This window comes from Ictalurus punctatus, chromosome 2 (assembly GCF_001660625.3).
Source record: "Ictalurus punctatus breed USDA103 chromosome 2, Coco_2.0, whole genome shotgun sequence".
Lineage (NCBI taxonomy): Eukaryota > Metazoa > Chordata > Actinopteri > Siluriformes > Ictaluridae > Ictalurus > Ictalurus punctatus.
This window is the reverse complement of record NC_030417.2, coordinates 671553-694020: the sequence shown is the minus strand read 5'-3', so window position 1 is coordinate 694020 and position 22468 is coordinate 671553. Positions and strand designations below refer to the sequence as shown.

Sequence of the window (22468 nt, the reverse complement as noted above, 5' to 3'; positions counted from 1 at the left end):
AGAGGTTCTACACTAGGTTTTACAAGTCCTGCTGGTTTTCTGATACCTATAACTTCACTGTTTCATGATTACACATTTTTAACTGCCAAATAATAGCTTCTTTAATTTCTGTAAAATTTTATGTAAAAAGATAATGCATTAATTTCAACAGGGCATTTATTAAACTGTACAAGAATGCATTTACATTTTAATAATATAAGTTTTAGGGAATATCTAAAATCCCACACACATAAAGCTTGGGTGATATTTGCTGCTACATCTACACTCACGTTACATCTGCATGAACAGCTTGCTCAGCAGGACCTTTGCTGTTTTTCTGAACCAGCTATAAAAAAACACATATATTAAAGGATTAAGCATTGCATTTAAGTACGCAACCCACATAAGAGATTCGTACAAAACACTGTCGATCGAATGGCCTATTAGTGGGTCGATTATATTGCACATAAAAAATGGCGTCCAGCAAAAAAGAAAGGTTCCAACAACTACAACAAGGGTTTTGGTTGCTTTGAGATCTTTAGCTGTGAAAGGCACGGAATGTTTTGGGCCTTTATTGGAGCTATGAATCACTCTGGCGTGTCTTTGTGCCACAAAAAATATCCTGCTATAGACAGTGATTATGACACATACAGGGATAAAGTAGAAGATGATGGAATATTCCACCCCGATTTCTCTGGCATGCAAAGAAAAACATCCTCCCACACATGATTTGTAAGAAGCATCCATGATCTTGACTTCCGGATTTGAAATGACAATGGCAAAGCCAAACACTAATGCCAGACCCCAACTGGAACTTATCATGGTCGCACTAGTTTTGTTGGTCATCAGGTTTCGGTAGCGCATAGGATGAAAGATGGCCAAGTAACGATCAACAGAGATGAAGGTAAGGTGCCAAATGGTGGTGTTACACAGGACAATATCGACGGTGGTGTGAAATTCACAGAAAAACACGCCAAAGTACCAGCAGGTTTCGATGGAGCGCACCATGCTGTGCGGCATCACGAATCCTCCGATCAGAACCCCAGCCACAGACAGAGACAGAATCAGATGATTGGTTTCTGCCAGAAGGGGATTCTGGGAAAGTAAGATGACAAAGATAACTAGCAGGTTTCCGCTCACAGTGAGGATGGCGATGGTGGTGAAGAGGAAGTAGAGACAAAGGCGCACAGGGAGCAGGTACACGGTCCGAGGACATGAGTTATTCAGAGAACTATAACACAGAGGGGCAGAGTCGCGCAATCCAGACAGGCTCGAGTTCATCTTCAGTGAAGTGGTTCGATTAATGGATGCCTAAAAATACAGAAAGTATGAGTTTTTTTAGGGAGTTACACTTTATATGCTTGTAAAAGACAAACCTATTGTGTGAAGTGACATCCACTTACAAAAGGATGAAATATCATTTAGGTCATTATTCAAACGTTACTTTTCACATCATAAGCGTTAAAGAGTCAATGCCATTTTTTTTCTCTTCCATTTTTAGATTTAATTTGATCCTGAGTGACAGGTGATGTAGCACAGTACATTTTAAGTGTTTCAATCTGACCAATTGATGAAATTTTTTCTTTTGTTATTAACAATCATAAAACAAGTTTTGTGTACAAATACTTATTGAGCTTTTGTGGTTAAGTGGTATTAACTGGTGTTGGCTACATTTGGCTGTTTGGTTTGGGGTTTCTAAAACTTTTTATTTATTTATTTATTTATTTATTTATTTATAATCTTAGCATAACATGAAATACAAAACACCAAAATGAAACTTAAATTAGTATTACAGTCAAAAATTGTCAACAACAAGTCTACTCATATTGGAGTATAACCCAGTTGTATTGATATAGTTTCTATGAATAAATATATTTTGATATTACACACACATACACCATGAAGCCCCAGAACATTCCTTCATACTGATGAAATACAGAAATGTAACCGTGTGATGCCATTACTCACAATTTACCTTTGACGTACACTGAAATTGTCTGGTTCAGCATGTTTACATTGAACTTTAACCCTCACTTCATATCACAGACTGCTGGATGTTTCACACAGCAAAGAGAAAAAACTAAGTAGTAAACAAAACAGGAAAATAATAAAATAAAATAATAAACATATAAAAGCTGCTTCCAGTGAAACCTAAAGGGTTTTTTTTTTTTTTTTTTTTACATAATTTAAGTGTAGATTTCCTAAAGAAGTCATAGATCATTCGCTCTAATGAAAGAGTGAATCATGAATCATCAAAACAAGTAAATCCTTTCTAACATTATAATAAAGATTTCTCATGTACAAGAATCACTTCATCAACAGCCATTAACATATGAAGTGAGAAAACTCTTCTCCCTGTACACTCTGTGGACTTGAGTATCCCGTTGAGTTGATTTTCAAGCTACAGTACATTTACCTTGAAGCATACTAGTCCTACATTTATACTTAATTGCAGTACTGTGCAAAAGTCTTCACACGCTTAAAAAAACAAAAAAACAAACAAAATACATCCATTTGGCCTTAGAATGGATTTTTATGTCTCCTACATTAGTGCGTCAGCAGAAAAGAGCAAATTCCAGGTTTATAAACTTTCCAATCAAATGTAAATATCAAAAAGTGAGACTTTTATATACACCTTAAAAGATAAATAAAATATTGTTATTTTTTCTTTCAGATGAACCTAGAAGAACAGTTTCAGGTTCTCCAACACTTAAGAAAATCATACAGCTGATTTCCTTCACAACACTGTACCTGAGAAAACTGGTTTAAAGGCAAACATGGTTTAGCTGATTCCTGTTTACTGCTCTTTTCAGTCCAGTGTTGTATACAGAAATGTTTGCCTTCATTATTTCTTGGAAGCATCTTTGCTTTGCTATATTTCTTTACATGGGCCTGAGAGCTTTGCACACTAATGTGCAGATTGATAGACAGATAAATATATAGCTAGATAGAGAGACAGAGAGAGAGAGAGAGGAGTTTATCAGCACTACCACCATGTGCACCATCTGTTAAAACATGAAGAACAAACTACAACAAAAATTACAGTACAAATACAGTACATATAATACATACATCTTTAGCAGCATTTGCAAGTTACCTACATGCTATTTAAATTATCATGCGTAATTAATTATATCTGGAAAACTTTAAAAAATATTTTACCTCTGAATGACTGAGTGGCCGAGTTCTGATCAAACACTAACAAGTTGTATATATTCATATATTTATATAGGAAGAAAGAGAGGAACGAGAAAGGACACACATCTGATTATAAACCAATCAAACACATTATTTTTTCCCTCATGTGGCTAGAATTGTACTCAATTGGCTTATAGTTTATCATGCACCATTTCCCTACCTGTACAACATCAGGAGAATTTGACCATTTCACACGTGACCCAGTTGTGGCCAGTACCATGCCTCGTATGTTAAAAAGAGCAGAAAGAGCCGTTATATCGTCCACACAGTACCCCAAACGCTAGTGTAAAAGTTAAACATTAAAATTCATTCTAACATGTAAAAGTTTTAAGGAATCTTAAAGGAACATAGTGGTTTGAGCATACACTGCATCACAAAGAAGACTCGCTGGAAAAGAGAACATCATGAATCGTTCCAACCCGTGTTCACTGTTTATTACGTTAGTAATTTAAATACATTATCTCTTTTTTATTGAGGACATCAGAGAGGATGCATCTTAATCAGAGACATTGCTTATCTTGAGTTTTTTTTTTTATGGATAAAGTTATAAACAAACTTAACGTGGGCTGTAAGTGTAAGAGCAGATGAGTGCTCAGTCAGCTTATCCTTCGCATTTTCTTTACAGGAGATTGTAACAAATTAGCACAAACATTAGCATTATTTTAATAATTCAGCAACTCAAATTACTGAATTAAAATCATGATGAAACGTTAGGATTAGATGACCTAGATTTAGTGTCTAGTGTCTTCATTAAGCTGTGCACACAATTAACCGTTGGTGAATAATATCCATATATGGATTAAGAAGCTGCTGCTTAATGAGTGTGGAAGCCATATTGTTAAATTAAACCAAATTTGCAGTGATTAATGTGAACTATAGCAATATACTAGACTCCTATTAGATTTATTGCAATGACTGGCATCTTTTCTTTCAAATATCATTGCGTACTTTTATTTTACTGTATTACATTTGACAGCAGTGCTATTTCCTTCTTCAGTCTGAATTTTCTAGCCCTGATTTTTTCCTCGAGTTTAAAAGCAAGTGTTTGTGTTTAAAGGTGGTGCTCTAGACGCTATTAAAATGTTGTCTTAAGCAGCTGTGTAACCCGAGTCTGAATATGAGAGATTTTTTATATCTATAAATATTGATGTAACTTTTGGATATTCGACTGGTAAAGAATTAGTAAAGAATTCAGACATGGCATGTCTGTTGTAGCTAGCTAAACATTTGAAGCTACCTAACATGTTTTAACATGCAATTAACATAGCAAAGATGTTAATTAGCATGAATATCCTTGTAAGGTTAAGGTAAAGTAAGGTTAATTAAACCTTAAGGCCCTACCGATTAATATGGTCTCCATATGCTTCTCGTTTACAGTACGACAGTCAACCTGAGGGAAGTGCAAACAATTACACAACATCGCTGCCACTGGAACAAACACCAAAAGAATCAAGAGTAATCAAATACAGCAGGTAGCAACCAAGTGTCTAAATAATCTGCATTAGAAATAGAGGGATAGAATGAGATAAGAGCTTTGTTCCATCAGCATGTTTACTTTTCTGTCTCTCAATCTTGAAAAGATTTATTCAAAAGTGCATCATCAGATAAAAAGCAACGTGACATGATTTTAAACAGTGAAGTGTCAAAACATATGCATGTCACTCCTACAATCACGAGAGCTAATGTAATCGCTCGTGTGGAGGACGATCTGTTTAATCCAGGCCTTTGCATCAATATCTGACCCTTTTCAATTGTCAATATTAAACATCTGTTTCTCATTGTGTGGGTGTGGTGGGCGAGGTGGTGTGGGGGGTGTTTGCATTGGTCATAATTGTGATTCTGTACATGGAAGATATGTATCTGGGCACGTATCTAGGTTTCACAGAGATGTTTGTTCTGTTCAGAAGATTCAGACTCGGGTGGGGGTTTACGAGGTATTAAAGGACCATTGAATTTTTTTTCTTCTTCAGAAGGTCTTGTGAATGCTGGACTTCCAGTAAGGACCGTTTTCTCACAATAGAATAAACTACACCCATGGGAGAAGACATTCCATGGTTTATTTCCAGTCTCTAAGAGGATTAAAAATGTCCTCTGTGATGGTTCCCAGAAGAAATCTATCCATTTGCTTACAGTAAAAAAAAAGAAGAAAAAAAAGAGGAAGTGGTGCTGTCCTGCTAAGCGAGATTCTGACTTCAATAAATAAAATGTTGGTGAAAGGAAGTGTCTTTAACTTGTACTTTGAACTTTATGACGAAGTTTGTAAATGATTTTTTTTATTATTTATAACAGGAGGGAGCAGAATGAGCTAGCTGAACCACACCAAAACAAGCTTTAGGGTAAGTAATTAAACGCTGCATATGCACGTCTTGCCTGGTTAACAACATGGATTTTCCAGCTAATTCCTCTTTCTTCTCGGCCACAGTTTGGAGCATAATGGACTATGAAACCTTGTCTGAATTGGATAAGAATACAAAATACCAGCTACATATCATGACTTTGTGAATGTAAGTCTTTTAAAAAATTGTTTCTTGTATTTGACCATAATGCTATAGTTTTGTAAATGATGGTTCGTTTATCTCCCAGACGAAGGAGCATAATGGACAATCTAAACCTGTCTGACTTCAATCAGAACGCACTTGTGTGCTATGAATCCATCAACGGATCTTGCTGGAAGATTTCACGACCTTTGAATGTCCAGATTTCCATGTTTCTTGGCATGGCGATTACCATCCTGACGACTGTGATGGGAAATATATTGGTTATAATTTCAATAGCTCACTTCAAGCAGCTCCACACACCAACCAACCATTTAATCCTGTCTCTGGCCATGTGTGACTTCTTGCTGGGTGTTTTCGTAATGCCGTTAAGCTCCATGCGATCGGTGTACGGTTGCTGGTACCTCTCAGACTTTATGTGTAAGATACACACAGGAATGGACATCATGTTGAGTACGGCTTCCATTTTTCACCTCATGTGTGTGTCAGCGGAGCGGTTTTGCGCAGTGTGCAGCCCGTTGACGTATCGTTCACGTTTTCGTTCTGTCACCGTGCTGTTTCTGGTCTCAGCTAGCTGGTTCGTTTCTGCAGTATTTGCCTATGCTTTGGTTTTTGGAGAACTCAACCTCAAAGGCAATGAAGATTTTTACGAGTCCCACATGCGCTGCGTGGGAGGTTGTCATGTTTTTTTTAGCCATGGTTCAGCCGTGGTCACCTCCATGGTCTCGTTTTTCATCCCTGGCTTAATTATGTTCGCCATCTATTCCAGGATTTATATCGTCGCTAGAAGCCAAGCGAGATCCATCAACATTTTGGCCAATCAGCTCAGGATACACAGTCCGAAACCTGGAGTATTCAGGTACCGAACAAGGAAGGGTACATTGACTCTTGCCATTGTGGTTGGAGTTTTCCTCATCTGCTGGACTCCATTTTTCCTCTGCAACATCATTGACCCTTTTGTTGATTACACAATATCACCAGTGCTAATTGATGCCCTGGTCTGGTTTGGATATTTGAACTCCGCACTGAATCCTTTCATTTATGCATTTTTGTACCCTTGGTTCAGAAAAGCTTTAAGGATCATTGTCAGTGGAGATGTTTTTCACAGGAACAGTTGCAGATTTCAGCTGTACTCGTGATTACAACTTGAAGACGTCTGAGAGAAAAACACATTTTCTGTAGGTGCTTGTCCACTGATATGGTCCTGTTGTCTCAAAGCATTTTATACCTTTTCAGCACAGAAAAACTGGTTCTGTTCTTCATTAACTTGCTGGACAGGAACACACGAAGGAGAGGTGTCAGGGCCAGAGGGTGGGGCCTTTATGTCGGCATGACGGCAAACAAAAACAATATCACCGTGGTCTGTAAAAGAAACACAGAGCCACTGAGTATGACCTCTGTATTGCCAAAAAGCCTTTGACCATCTACAGACTCTGAATGAATAAAAGTCTGACACATGGAGCCTTACACATATTTGTTTTTTTTGAAACTTGAACCATTTTTACACTGTAACATTGTAGTATGTTGCTTCTGCAAACATATGGTTAAAATCAAGGCTCCAGACTGGAAATGCAAATGGTACAAAAGCGCAACAGAAACTATATTCATCTTGTCGTTACTGAGATTGCTGTTACTGGTTAGTTATATTCTTCTTTCTTTATTTCTTTTTTGTTAGTCTATTAGATTATTTTATTATTTTTGTTTTAACTCCTGAATGTTTTTAGATTCAGTGTGTAATTTCCCATGCACTTGTACTGCACTATAAATAAAGTTGCATGGCTTCAGTTCATAAAGAAAAAAACAACGTAAATGAGCCTTATTATAAATGGTTTCTCAACATAAAATCTCATTATGTAAAGTCTTCGTTAGACAAATAACCACGCCTACTTGCATTCTCTACTAGCTAGGTAATTAAAGACAAAAAACAGCAATTATTTATTTGATATTTTAAGTACAGACATGTGTGTGTGTGTGTGTGTGTGTGTGTGTGTGTGCCCCAATTCAACAACCACAACTGCCAAGACTAATAGATTTCCAAACTAATAATTGTATTATTATTTATTATTACATATTAGGCCTACCTAAAGCCTCTGGAAAAGGTACGTAATTAAACTTTTTTGTTCGGCCCAGTGTGAAATGCCTAAAAAAAAAAAACTCCACTCGAGGAAAAAAAAAAGCATTATGTGTGTTCATAATGTTTGCTGCACCTTCTATTATAAATTTAACTGCGTGATGATGCTGCCCTCTGGTGATGATAATAAGTAAGTGCACTAAGTGGTTTCATTGCCCCCTCTGGTGGTACATGAGGAAGAGTGGGGAAAAAGAATTGAATTATTAAATTAGCTGAATAATAATGAGGACAGTTAAGTCCCATATCTTATTGCTTACATTTCTATTGATATTTCAATCACTGCTTTAATAATACTGCAAAAAAAAATGATCCCAACTGAAAACATACTGAATGTAGTGCCTAGTAATTTAATATCTATTATTATTAGTTGTGCTTGAAAAGCACTAACATGGTTCTCTTGCATACTTATTATTATTATTATAATTATTCGTCCCGCACAGTTTGTCTGAAACCGACGGGTGAGGAGGCAAATCGATCGGATTATTGAGGAGAAGTGTGCTGTGACTTTTATAAGCGATCGGGATGCCGGAATTCCCGCTACGGAAGCTCAAAGTCGGAAAATTTCCCATAGACTTGTACTGAGTTGCAAAAGTATTATAGACACGTCCGGATCTCAAAAGTATTGGCGCCCTACACATCTGGCTCTTGGAAGTATTGGCGCCCTACACGTCCGGCTCTCGAAAGAATTGACGCCCGATCTGTCCGGCTCTCAAAAGTATTTGCGCCCTAACACGTCCAGCTCTCGATTTATTGGCGCCCAATCTGTCCGGCTCTCAAAAGTATTTGCACCCAATCTATCTGGCTCTCAAAAGTATTGCCGCCTTAACACAGACGGCTCTCGAAAGGATTGGCGCCGTACACGGCCAGCTCTCGAAAGTATTGGCGCGCAACACGGCCGTCTCTCGAACGTTTTGGTGCCCGACATGGCCGACTCTCAAAAGTATTGGCGCCCGATCTGTCCGACTCTCAGAGGTATTGGCGTCCAAGATGTCCGGCTCTCAAAAATACTGGCATTGTTTGAATTCTGGGTGGGTATTTACGGGATGCAAGCATGTCATGGGATAATTGTGTGGTGATATGCAGGGACGGGGCTCATTCAATGACTGGGAGGGTTAGCGGTCTGGTCACTTGTGTCCAGCATTTAGCCGCTCTAGCTAAGTGGACCCACTGTATGATTCATCGCGAATCTCTTGCATCAAAGAAAATGTCTGAGTCTCTGGAGTCAGTTTTAAAGCAGGCAGTGCAAATGGTCAATTTCATTAAAGCACGGCCATTAAATGCACACGTTTTCCTTGCTTTGTCAGGAAATGGGAGCTGAACATGAGCAACTCCTATTTCACACTGAGGTTCGCTGGCTCATCAGAGGTCGGGTTTTACATCGCCTCTATGAATTGCGTTCAGCGGTGAAGGCATTTCTTGTTGATGCGAAGTCCGACCTTGCACGGTACCTGGACGACCCCCTGTGTTAACGCAATTCTCATACCTTGTAAACATTTTTGACAGGTTGAATTTGTTGAACACATCGATGCAAGGGAGAGATGCCAATATATTGCTTCTTTTAGACAAAGTCAGTGAAGTCATTGGCAAATTGAATCTTTGGCGTGATCGGCTGATTAATAAAAATGTTGACATGTTTCCCAACTTTGCTGACTGTGTGCAAGAGACAGGGATAAATATCTCTCCTTTGATTAACATAGTCGCTCAACATGTTAAAGGACTGAAACAACAATTTGGCCATTATTTCACTGAGGATTTCAGTTCATTTGCTTGGGTCAGATCCCTTCAGTTGCCCAGGAAAAGACCTTTCAGTTGACATGGAGGAGCAGTTAGTTAAATTAAAGAGCAATACCAGATTGTGACACCTCTATAGCTCTTGCTCTCTGTCTTCATTTTGGCTGAGTGTGATGACTGAATATCCTCAGTTGTCTGATGCTGCCCGAAAATTACTTCTTATATTCACTTAAAATTATCTGTGCTAGGCCGGGTTTTCAAAATGGACTGCCTTGAAACCAAGTACCGAAATCGGCTCCAGGTGGAGGATGACATCAGGCTTGCGCTGTCCAACACTGAACCGCGAATTGCGCTTCTTTGTAAAAAGAAGCAGGTGCAGGTGTCCCACTGATTGATTTAATAATGTCATGGCTAAAGAGACACGTCCTTCCTCCCAATTTGCATCATTCGTATGCGAATGTGTTTAGAATGTAAGTCGAACGTAATGCAACATGTTTTACATGTAAAATAGTTCACGTTATTACAGCCAAGTTCTCTTATTCAAAAGTACTTAGTGTTCAGAAACATTTTTGATCAGTCATGTTCCTTACCTGTCAGTTATATAAAAGGCATTTAAAAAAATTCTAAAAGTTATGAAAAGTAATTTAAAAAAGTACAAAAACACAAAAGCAAAAATATCTATCTATCTATCTATCAGTGTATCTATCTATCTATCTATCTATTTATCAAAAATATATTATATAGATTATATAGATAGATTTTATATAGAACAGATAATCATAATCATTATCTGGTCTCCTACAATTTGTGTGTGTGTGTGTGTGTGTGGGGGGGGGGGGGGGGGGGGGGGGGGGGGGTTGGGGGGGCATGATAGGGGAGGCTTCGGGGCATGACATGATAGGGGAGGCTAGGACGGCAGAGAACGTATCGATGACATGGATGACACACAAAATCGTTATCCAGATGATAAAAAAAAAAAAAACACCATCCATGACGGTTATGATAGGTTAAATAGAATGCATGTTATGCATGTAATTGTGGTTCTACTAACACTAACTGCCAGAGCTACCCTTCTCTCAGAACAGGAACTTCTGGAACAATAAGGTTGCTAAGACAGAATGTTTCCATATGAAAGGCCTCAACATGTACTGTATGTACACACATACAAGAAGGTATCCAGGTGTTAAAACATCACCTCTAGTGATGATCTGGTTTTCATAGATCCACAGTTACATATGTAACTAGTGTTTTACTCGTGTCTCTCTTTTTTGTTTGTTTGTTTGTTTATGCCTTTTGCACTTACAAGCCACCATACAAGTCAAGTAGAACCTTAGATGCCTTAGATGCCCTGGCAAACACAATTAGAGCCTTGTTTGTGTGACACAGTATGGGCATTTCTTCATTTGCAAAATGGGAACTTTTTACCACTTAAATTTCAGAAAGATATAACTAGTGGTTAAGATTCCTAATAAAGAATACAAAGGCAAACATCACATAACCTTGAGCAAGATCCCTTATATTAACACTCTTTGCGTCTTCATGGCCTACTTTGCTCTCTCAGCCCAGCTTACTAACAGCTTATAATATGAAAAGACATTTTATTTATTGTACGATACAGTACTTGTATATTTTACAATAAGCCTGTATAGAATATTCTAGTAAATTATTATATTTTATTATGTTATTGTAGTAAGAATAAAGCGGTGTTGCAATATTGAACCTAAGATGTGAACTTTGTTTGTTAAAGGTTGCATCAGTTCTCTGAAAAGTGGACTTGCAACTTTAATCATTAGGGTAACATGAAGGATAATTAGGATGGTGCAATATTGTACATACACAAATTCGTCTGTGGATTTAAATGACCAAAATTCAACGAGAGTGTGAAGTCATTAAGCTGTTTTGTCTTTAACACCTTTGATTAGTCAAATACCTGTGAGAGATTCTCCATCATTAAATGTGAGAACTGATAACTGGCCACTCAGGTATTATCTCAGATGACAAACATTACCTCATTGTGTCTTGTCATGGTGCAATACAGGCTAACCAGATTTCAACCAGTATCCATCAAAGGTTTGTGATGCTCACACAGCATATTTATTCTTATCTGAGTTCATATGTTTTAAAGAGACTGCAGCAGATAGCAGACACTAATCAAAAGGTCAAAGTAAATTCCTCAGCTCATATATGGGGCATTAAGTGAATATATTAAGCCATATAGGCCATTCATGATGAAATATTTCCATGGACAGCATAAACAATTAGAAGGCAATGAATGATACAACAATCTGGTGAAAATGCAATATGCTAAATAAACCATTAGGGAAACATGAATGATAAACAGGATGGTGTAATATTGTACACAGAATCAGTCTGTGGTTTGAGATGACCAGAATTAGATGAGAGTGTGAAGTCATTAAGCTGTTTTGTCTTCAACACCTTTAGTTGTATACCTTTGAGAGATTCTTCACCATTAAATGTGAGAACTGATAACTGGTCTCTTAGGCGTTATTGCAGATGACAAACATTACCTCATTGCAGTGTGTCTTGGCATGATGCAATACATGTTAACCAGATTTCAAACAGTATCCATCAAAGGGTTGTGTACTTTTTGTAATAATCAATATTTCTGCTTATTCTCCATACATAAACACCAATGTAAAAAGTTTGTGAATAAAAGCAATAAACAGTCAAAGACATTAGCGACACTTTTAGAAAGTGGGTATTTGGAACCCAATCTGTTACTAGGTTGCCACTGAAGGAGCCCAATTCCCAACAACTGAATTCGAATGATGTGACCATTTAATATCAAGGTCAGATTCAAGTTCAGGTTTTTCCAAAAACTCCCAACTGTCCAAACAGAGCTTACTCTATGTCTGTAGGTATGTTTGAGGTCTGAAGTCTGCACACAATTTTGGTATTAAATCCTCATTACATGGGAGTAACTCATCTCTGGATACAGTGCTTAAACATTAACTTTATAAGTACATTAATGTATTAGAACAAGTAAATATATTACATAAAGTAATTACTGCTAAGTCAAGACTTGCCAAACTGATCGACTCTTACCCAAAAAGATCAAAGGCTGTGATAAAATCTAAAGGTGCTTCAACTAAGTATTAGTTTAGGGGTGTGCACACTTATACATGCAGGTTATTGTAACCCCCCTAAAATGATTCTTATTATTTTTCACTTTAATTAGTAGGTTAAAATTTCACATAGTTCAAAGGGGGAATAAATCTGGAATGGGATGTTCAAAAAGCATATCGGTGTGATGCTCAGATGTCCACAAGTGTTCGACCATATGGTGTATATTTTTCAATGTTTTTATATTTAGAATACTGACATCAAATTGCATTTCTATGTTTAATGGTAAATTCCACAGGGTTAAATATTGTGGTTACAACAAAACATAAGATATTGCAGTTGGATTACAACTCCTTACGAGAGTGGAAAAGTTACATTTTCCAGAGATTTTTAGTAAACCAATACCATAGAGGTCATGTGACGGGTCAGGTGATATGAAATGTTTATGTGATGGAAAGTGATGTACAGTAATAAACTAAATCCATATTGAGCTGATAAAAGTTGAATGTTTGCATTCACTAAATCAAATTTTCTCCCCTGATTACACTCTCGCATCAACACTTTAGCATCTTAACAACATTACTGTTCAGGCAATCACATTCGATGTTACAGGGGTTCTCAAATGTTCTGCAGCCAGGGACCATTTCAGCTAAATTTATTTATTTATATTTATCCTTTATTTAGCCAGGAGTCCCATTGAAATACAAGAGCTTTTCTTCCAGGGAGTTCTTGTCAAGATAGCAGCATAAATAGTTTTACACAGAAGAAACAATTTCATACATTGAAACATATACAGTACAAAAAAGTAACATAGGAGAAATAGCAAAAGAGAAAAGACAGAGGCCATACCAGAGATATCCATAACTATGCCCCCGTACTATGTAAAGCACTTTGACGGTCTAGAAAAGCACTATATAAATGTAACTGTACCTAACTAAATAACTCATTTCCCCTCAAGTCAGTAATTATGTACAACAACATGTTTCCTTGAGGGCAGTTTGCAAAAGACCTTTGAAAGTATTCAGAGAAGGAAGTGTTTCGAAGGTAATAGTATTTTGCAACTCATTTCATGCCCAGTTCATGAACCCCTTTAGTTACTGAGGTCTGTATTACGCCCATTCAACCAGTCAAACAGGCTAACAACTATAAAAACTAATTGATAAATATAATAAATTTGCTGGTTGTGATTTCCAACACTGTCAAAAAAGATTATTTCGCAGAAATTAAAGATTAAATCGCAGAACCCAGGCAGTGCTTTACGGATCAGACCCCACTATGAAAACCATGGTAGTAAGTAATGCGAGAAGGTGTTTTACTATACAGTAGGAAAACAAGGCTGATGTCCAAATCAGTACACTATAAGTGACTCAATAAAAAATAATGGAGAGGCAGATACAGGGGGCAGTGATGGCTTGATGGTTAAGGCTCTGGGTTACTGATTAGAAGGTCGGGGGTTCAATCTCCAGCTCTGCCAAGCTGCCACTGTTGGGCCCTTGAGCAAGGCACTTAACCCTCTCTGCTCAAGGGGCGCTGTATCAAGGCTGACCTGTGCTCTGACCCCAACTTCCTGACATGCTGGGGTATGCAAAGAAAAGAATTTCACTATGCATATGTATATGTGACCAATAAAGACTCATTATACAGCAAGTGTTTACAGTATCTGACAGAGATATGATGTCACATTAAAGCATCCCAAAGGTAAACCGGTGTTGACTTTTTTTTAAACCCGAACGTATTTAAGTCAAGTAGGTCATACACAGCTAACTTGTGGGTTCAGATAATAAAATAATGTGTACAGTTAGACATATTGAGGCTGAATAAATAATAAAAAAAAATTCCTAGGTGGTGATATTTTTATTACGCTATAATTGGTAATCTCCTGAATAATTTCAAACTTTTTTTTAAATAACACAACCAAATGGAGTGGATAGGGAGCCTCATTACAAATGCAACCCATGCTAATGTGGATACGGCACTTCTCTGCTTTCCACATGAGCCAGACTCCTGCCTCCGAACAGCTCGTTTCGTTGTTATTAGATTTGTCATGTACATTTTAATGCTTCCTACAATACTTATGACTGTTTTTGGGAATATGCTGGTCATCATCACGATTTCCTATTTTAAACAGCTGCATTCTCCGACTAACTTCATCATCCTGTCACTGGCTGTTGTGGACTGTCTGCTTGGGTCTATGATCATGCCTTTCAGCATGGTGAGATGGGTGGAAGGCTGCTGGTTCTTGGGGGAGATTTTTTGTAAAATCCATTCCAGTTTAGACATGACACTAAGTATTGTGTCCATCCTGCACCTCTGTTTGGTTTCTATTGACCGATACATGGCCATTACCGACCCTCTGAGTTATAAAATGAAGGTGACAAATGACAGAGTGGTTGTGGGCATTGCTGTCATTTGGCTCTTCTCGTTCTCATTTAGCTTTGGAGTGGTACTGTCTAATGTAAATCTTGACGGTTTGGAGGACCTTTTAATGCTGAGCTCCTGTGTTGGAAACTGTGCTTTGATTTTTAACAGACAGTGGGGAGTCATTGCTGCCCTTGTGGCATTTTTCGTTCCGGGAACTATCATGAGCTGTCTTTACCTTAAAATATTTCATGTTGCACGAAAACAAGCTAAAGTAATGGCTGAAAGAACTACTATTGGAAACTGTGAAACAAAGAACCGTTCTTCAGAACAGAGGGAGAGAAAAGCAGCTAAAACTCTAGGCATTGTAATGGGAATTTTTCTGCTTTGCTGGTTGCCATTCTTCATTATGACTATAGCTGATCCATTCCTGAACTTCTCAACCCCTGTAGATGTTTTTGATGTCCTAGTGTGGTTTGGCTACCTTAATTCTACTTGTAATCCTTTGGTCTATGGCTTTTTCTATCCCCGTTTTCAGAAGGCCTTTAAGATGATCATATCTAAATATGTTTTTCACCTTAATGACTCCGGCAACCTAACGCTCTAATTAAAATTGTTCTGTGAAATCCATATTGTTTCTTTTGCATTACACAGAATACTCTTAACAATTAAAAATTGTAAATACATTTAGTTGTTATCCATTATAGATAGGTTTTATAAGATAAGATTTTTTGCCACAAATTACATTTCTAAGGCCTAAGCACAGAATATTTTCTTTGTTGTAGTGAAGTCATACATCAATAGCCAGTTCAATGACAAAGACCAACCTATTATAAACGGACATTATAGCTGGCATCATGTAGATCAGTCAAACTGATAATGGGTGATTAAGAAGGAGAGTGTATATAAAGTACAAAAATAAATTAATCGTTTGAATCGTTTCAAGTTACCCTAAATAAAAGTCTTTCAAAGGTGGCAGAATGTTTTGAATCTATACAAGTACGATTAACATTTAAACACTTCTGTCCTTACTGGCCAAACACTAAATCACAAATCATAATCAGGGAAGTAAGCAAGAGGTTTAATGTTTTACAGCCAAGACCATTTCCTTGTTGTAATGTACCAGGTCCTAATACATTACCAGTACACACCTGCTCATGAAGGGTTTTTTGTTTTGTTTTGTTTGCTGTTGTTGTTTAAAAAAAACATTTTTTATTACTACTTCCTACTAGTTAAGAATAATAATGAAGACACTGACACTATGAAATAACACAGAATTATTCTGTGACCAAGAAAAGTGTTAAACCAATCCAACCTATTCCATATTTCACATTTTTAAACTGTATACCTTGGCATACTTTGTCATACATCTATAACTTCATAAGTGAGCTTTACACAGGAAGTTTCCAAGTGCAGAGCTCCTCACTGCTTCTCATGAGTTCTATATGAAAACTTGCACTTGTTTGAAGTATATCTTTTTTAACTTAAAAAAAAAACAAAAAACATTTTGATTTCGAAATAAATCTGTACATGCGTATTAAATACAAACAATAAGCCTTTATGACAAAATACATATTCAATCAAGTGTGTCCACCAATTTGACACTTTAGTGTAAATCTACATCATTAATAGACAAACTCCATGTTTGTAGTGATGCACTACAAACGTTACTGGGGGGGGGGGGGGAAACCTATTGCACGATTCATTTGTGTAACTGTCTCCGAAAAACGACTTCCAAGTGTCTTATCCAACTGAACCAATTAGGGAGGTTTAATACTCTTAATATAATCTTACAGTTACTGATAAGAATCAGGACAATGACAGCAAAAAAGTAAATATATTGTAAAAGATATTGTAGGCCGAATCCACTAGAGAAAACTCTAGGTCTGAAGACAGTGTGTCACAATTTTAAAGTTTTTATGTTTGAAAATAGTTATATCATAGTACAACATTAAAACATTAAAAGTCTCTGCCGTAATTCTCATAGTTCATCAATAGTGATACAAAATATGTGTAGCAGCTCATCATAATCAATGAGGTCTTCTAAATATTGTGATGCAAAAAAATAAATAAATCTGCAAATAGGTCAACTTAGTTGATTATACATGTTGCAGTTTATACAAATCTTAACTGGTCAATGTTGGGCAGCTTCTAAAGGTTAACAGAGTTAGTATATCATAGCTAAGGCACCAGAATCTACAGTATAATGTCAAAAAACTATGTCTATGATGTGCAACTGAAAGCTCATCAAGAAAAACAACTTCTAAAAGATGTATATGAGGACGTGACAACATTCAGGCTTTAATTGAATTGACATAAACCTACTATTAAAAATGAAATATATTATCAGACTTCTTAAATGATACAGGTAAAAATGGTATAAGATCAAACAACACAAGTAAAGATGTTGTCCTGATTATAGGAGTAATATGGTAAAGTACCTATACTAATACGGTTTCTGTTGGGTCATGGGGCCTAAATCATGGACTAAACATTTGTTCTGCATGAATCATATATATCACCTGCTAAGATCCTAAATAGATCAAAGGGAATGCTTTCTTGGCATAAGGTTTGATCATTTAAATGCATAGATGTTGTACCAAGCATAAAAGATGATGACTGTAAGGGGATAATCAGTAAAATATGTTAGATTGTTCAGTATAACCAGATGTCATATAAGTAAGTAAACTTACTTAATGTAATTACAATCTTTTACTTGTCACTCAAACTTGTTTGCCAGAAATGTTTGTGCAAAATCTTCCCGGTATTGCTAATGATCAGGGAGTTACTGTTCTGCTAATAATTAGGGAATCCTATTAAACAACAACATCATATTAGGGAAACGTGTGAAGTCAATACATTAGTGTTTAACACCTTTGATTAGTCATGTACCTGTGAGAGATTTTCCATCATTAAAAGTGAGATAATGTAACTGGCCTCTTAGGCATTATCTTAGATGTTTGCCAAACACAAACATCACCTCATAAGTGTTAGAAAAACTATAAACATGGTCACAAATTAAGAAACAGAACTGCAGTTCTCTGAAGAAAAAGCCTTGACAAGTCTACAGGTAATGCAAAATGGACATGAAAGTGGACATTAAACAAAATGTCTTCAGACCTGTACTACTGAGGCCAGTAAAAAATATTGGAGCCCACATCAGTTAACACACAAGGACACATCATGAGGGCCATACTAATACACCCAATAAACGGTCAATAACAGTACATGTATTGATATTTTGTCATGTTTACTGAAATCAAGAGACTGTGATTTTCATTTTAAGCTTGCTCAATCTTGCAGCTTAGTGCTGATTAACTACACACACAATGTCATGTCCACCATAACTGCTGAATCCTGAATCCATCTGGCCTTATCTAATTGCACCACTTTTTTTCCTTTTTTCTTCCATACACAGTCCAATTTACAGTTTCTACAACATAAATGTCTCTGTTGTAGAGTAGATCTTGGTTTATAGTTCAAACCAGATGTATGATAAAGATATGGCCTAATCAGGACATCTCTAAAATTTCTATATAAAGTACATACATTATATACAGTATATACACACGTAAGAGCACTCAACTAGAGACTAGAATTTATAAGGCCAATAAATGATAATTTAGGCAACTGAAAGGCCATCAAGGAAAACAATATACTTGGGCAGATTATTTCTAATGGCTGTCATAAGTAATAGCAACAGCACATTTGTTTATCAGGTACATATAAAGATGAATCTCTTTACATAAACCTCAGGCCTTCTCTAAGTTGGCATCTATGATTAGACTTTGCTGAAAGGTACAGGTAAATCAAACTACACAAGTAAAGTCATGCAGTCCAGCCCTTATCACAAGAGTAACAGATTGTAAAGTACCTATAGTAAGACTGTTTATGTTGGATCATGGAGCCTAAATAATGAAGGAAATATTTGTACATGTATGATTCATATATTTTCTCCTATTCGTATGTGCTATGATCTGAACTAGATAAAAGGGGCTGCCTGAAACTGGTTTATAATCAAATTAATCAAACTTATATTTCCTAATGAACGATTTGAGCATTTAAAAATTCATAGATGTTGTACCAAGCAGAAAGGCAGATGACTGTACGGTGCTAATGAGCAAAGTAAATAAATGTAAGGTAAGAAAATTGAAATAAAATAATAAACTTTCACATTTCAATCAAACTTTTGGCACTAAATTTGTTTTGACTCAAGGCCAAATCTTCCTGTCTTTCAGTATTGCTAATGATCAAGGAACTGGAGCCAACATCAGGCAATACACCTAGCCACATCATAAGGGGTATACCAATACACTCAATAACCGGTCACTACTAATATATTGACATTTCATAATGTTTACTCAAATTAGAATCAGTATACCACACCAATCAGTAACATAATTACTGAGAAACCAGATTGTTATTGTTCTGTTATGCTATAATAACAGCTCTGCTCATTCAGACTAAAACATGTTCACTTTACTGAAACCCATATGAGCAAATGTTTTGGACTTGCTGATTTACACTACTGCTCATAGCTCACTGTGTCACACGTGAGCCTTTACACAACGGCAGCTTTCCTGATGTCATTCAAAAGTCCATGTATCAGGCGAGAAAAGAAAAAGCCTTCTCAAAAATGTAGCATGTTTAAAATATGCACAAAATCAACAAGGTCAAGGCTACCATTTTTGGACACTTTGGTGCACGAATCTCTGATTTTCAGCTCAAGTTTAAGGTGCTTTTTGAATTCCCATCATTGATTTCACTTTTCATGTCATATACAGTCCAATTTCCATTTACAGTTCTGTGTGGTTGTCATGTTCTGGGCCAAGGCTCCTGTTGTTTCCCCGTTCCCTTATGTTCCTGTGTACAGTCCATTTCAATGGCTATTCGTCAGTTTAAGGAAGTGACGTCTTTGTTCTTCAGACAAAGTTGTCAAGCACGTTCAAAACAACAGTGGGAGGCGCTTTGTGCACAGTGAGGTTGCGATAACGTATTTAACTGTGAAATTGCAAATGTCAGCATTAAAATTAGGACCATGTTGTTCGGTGGTTGGATGCTCCCTCAGGCCTGGATCTAACCTACTTTCAGAAATTAAAGTGTTTTAGACTTCCAAAAAACGAACCACACAATGTGATGCCTGGAATGCAGCAGTGAAGTCAGAAGGCTGTATACTAATCATTTTATCTCTGGTAAATAAATGTCATTTTTTGCCATTGAATTATTTGTATTTCTTTACGTGCACTATTTAAGTATGATGTAGCATAATTTGAGCCAGCATTGTGCCACAGTCATTGTTTTCATGTGTAGCTAGCTAGCATTTTGATACGTTTGTGGTGAAAATGCCAGGTTTGTATTTCCATTACATTTCTAAATGTTCTGTGGGTTATAATTAGGAAAGTAGCAGTTCACATTAGTTATCTAGCTATCTAGTTTGATGAGTAACATTTTACAATAAAAGCTGTATTGTGTAACATTAGCTAACTGCATAAATTTACAAAAGATAACAGTAAACAACAATTTTCCATCACTTATTACGCTTGGTTAATGTTAATTCCAACATGCACCAATGCATTTTAAACAATAACAATAGTATTTGCTAACATATTGCATTAACCCAATACAATGTCCATTAATAACCCCCCCCCCCCCCCCCCCCCCCGCACCCCATCTTAGCACCGAACCATGCAGAGTACCAAACACAAATGTCTTCCACATTGTACGAACAAAATGTTCTCAATTTTCCGCTAAAGAAATAATTTTAAGCATCCAGACAGCAATACACTTTTAGCCACATCTCTCATATAGACACACTTGGTATCAACCAGATAATGGTACATGTCTGGATAAGTTACATCAGTTAAATGTTTAATGTTCTGTGTGAAAATTTGTTGGAGTCACTGAACAGTTTGATGATGCAAATAATATATTATGGCCTTCGCAGTCACCAGGTCTCAACCCACCTGAACACATGTGGGAGAGTTTGGAAGATTGTATTAGACAACACTCTCCAGCACTGTCATCACTACACCAACTGAGGGAAGATTTAGATTAAAAATATTATATATCAGTTGCTGTAGTGAGCACTAGTTCTTATAGATATTATGTATTAAACTCAGTTGGCCAGTACGCAAAAAGTGTGTGAACGGATTTTCGCAAAGACGTAAATACTGACGCTCTTCTTCTTCTCACTGATATGTGGCTGTCAGAAATGGAAAGTTGTGCAGTGCCACCTTGTGTACATGGGTATTTGTGATTTTCAATAAGCACCATCTACTGTAAGGGAGTGAATTTGCAATTTCATTTCAGCGTGTTACCCATGTTTAATGCATGGGTGTGAACACAAGAAAACGTGTTGAAAAACAGACCGTTTAACACGCTGCAAAAAATGTCCCGTGTGAACAGGCCTTTACAGAAAGCTTTCTATAACTGAGAAACAAACTGGGGTCCACGGTCAGACACTAATTCCTAGGGGACACCATGTAGCCAAAGACATGGTTAGTCACAAGGTCTGCGGTCTCACGGGCTGTGGGGAGCTTTGGGAGAGCAATAAAGTGTACTGCCTTAGAAAAACGATCTATGATGGTCAGGATGGTGGTTTTACCTTGCGAGGGAGGCAGACTGGTGACTAAGTCTAAGGCAATATGGAACCAGGGGCAGCTGAAAACAGGCAAGGGTTGCAGCAGGCTGGCCGGCGCATGGTCTGAGGCTTTGCTCCTGGTGCTCATGGTATAAGCATTGACGAAGGCCCGGGTGTCAGCTTCCATGGTCGGCCACCAGAAACATCGCTTCAGCAGGCCTAGGGTGCAATTGGAGTCAGAGCGACAGGCAAATCAGGAGCAGTGACCCCACTGGAGGACATGGGAACATACAGAGTCCAGTACAAACAGACAACCAGGAACACTATTACCTGGATTAGGTTGGGTGCATTGTGCTCTCCAGACCACCACCTCGATCTCCTATCTGACAACCCCCACAACACAGGAGGAAGGGAGTATGGTGTCGGGATTTAGGTCCTCCTCTTCGAGGGCGAATTGGCGGGAGAGCATGTCTGGTTTAGCGCTCTTAGAGCCCAGATGGTAGGTGATGGTAAAATTTAATCAACCAAAGAACAAGGCCCAGCATGCCTGATGGGAGTTCAGATGCTTGGCAGACTGGTTCTCGTGGTCGGTCCAAACAATGAAAAAGTGCTTGGCTCCCTCAAGCCAATGCCTCCATTCCTCCAACGCCAACTTAACAGCTAGTAGCTCACGACTGAGAATGTGTACCACATGATGAAGCGCAAAATAAGGCAACGAAGGCCCCTTACAATCATGCAGCTAAAAAAAATGCATAATGGATGAATGGGGGAAAATTGTACTTGCTAAGCTTAATCAACTGGTGTCTTCAGCGCCAAAACACTTAATAAGTGTCATTAAAGAAAAAATTATGTTACACAGCGGTAAACAGTTGACTGTCCCAACAGTGGGGAGTGTGTTGCAGTAATCAGATT

General features: G+C 37.5%; 3 protein-coding genes across 4 annotated transcripts; 2 read left to right on the top strand and 1 right to left on the bottom strand.

Moving 5' to 3' along the window:
- Positions 1 to 251: 251 nt before the first annotated feature.
- Positions 252 to 1279, bottom strand: taar11 (trace amine-associated receptor 11). The gene has a single exon (XM_017486963.3). It carries the CDS (start codon positions 1258 to 1260, stop codon positions 271 to 273), a length of 990 nt encoding a protein of 329 aa, XP_017342452.1. The 5' UTR covers positions 1261 to 1279; the 3' UTR covers positions 252 to 270.
- Positions 1280 to 5009: 3730 nt separating this feature from the next.
- taar1b (trace amine associated receptor 1b) lies at positions 5010 to 7579 on the top strand. Of its 2 annotated transcripts, XM_017483931.3 has the most exons (3): positions 5010 to 5513; positions 5600 to 5681; positions 5761 to 7579. In XM_017483931.3, the coding sequence occupies exon 3, from the start codon at positions 5774 to 5776 to the stop codon at positions 6809 to 6811; it is 1038 nt and encodes a 345-aa protein (XP_017339420.1). In that variant the 5' UTR covers positions 5010 to 5513; positions 5600 to 5681; positions 5761 to 5773; the 3' UTR covers positions 6812 to 7579. The 2 variants fall into 2 exon arrangements, with proteins under 2 accessions (XP_017339420.1, XP_053542212.1); XM_053686237.1 differs by having other exon boundaries at positions 5010 to 5681.
- A 6957-nt stretch (positions 7580 to 14536) lies between these two features.
- LOC108275372 (trace amine-associated receptor 4-like) lies at positions 14537 to 15583 on the top strand. Its single transcript, XM_017486155.3, has one exon. The coding sequence runs from the start codon at positions 14537 to 14539 to the stop codon at positions 15581 to 15583; it is 1047 nt and encodes a 348-aa protein (XP_017341644.1).
- Positions 15584 to 22468: the final 6885 nt, after the last annotated feature.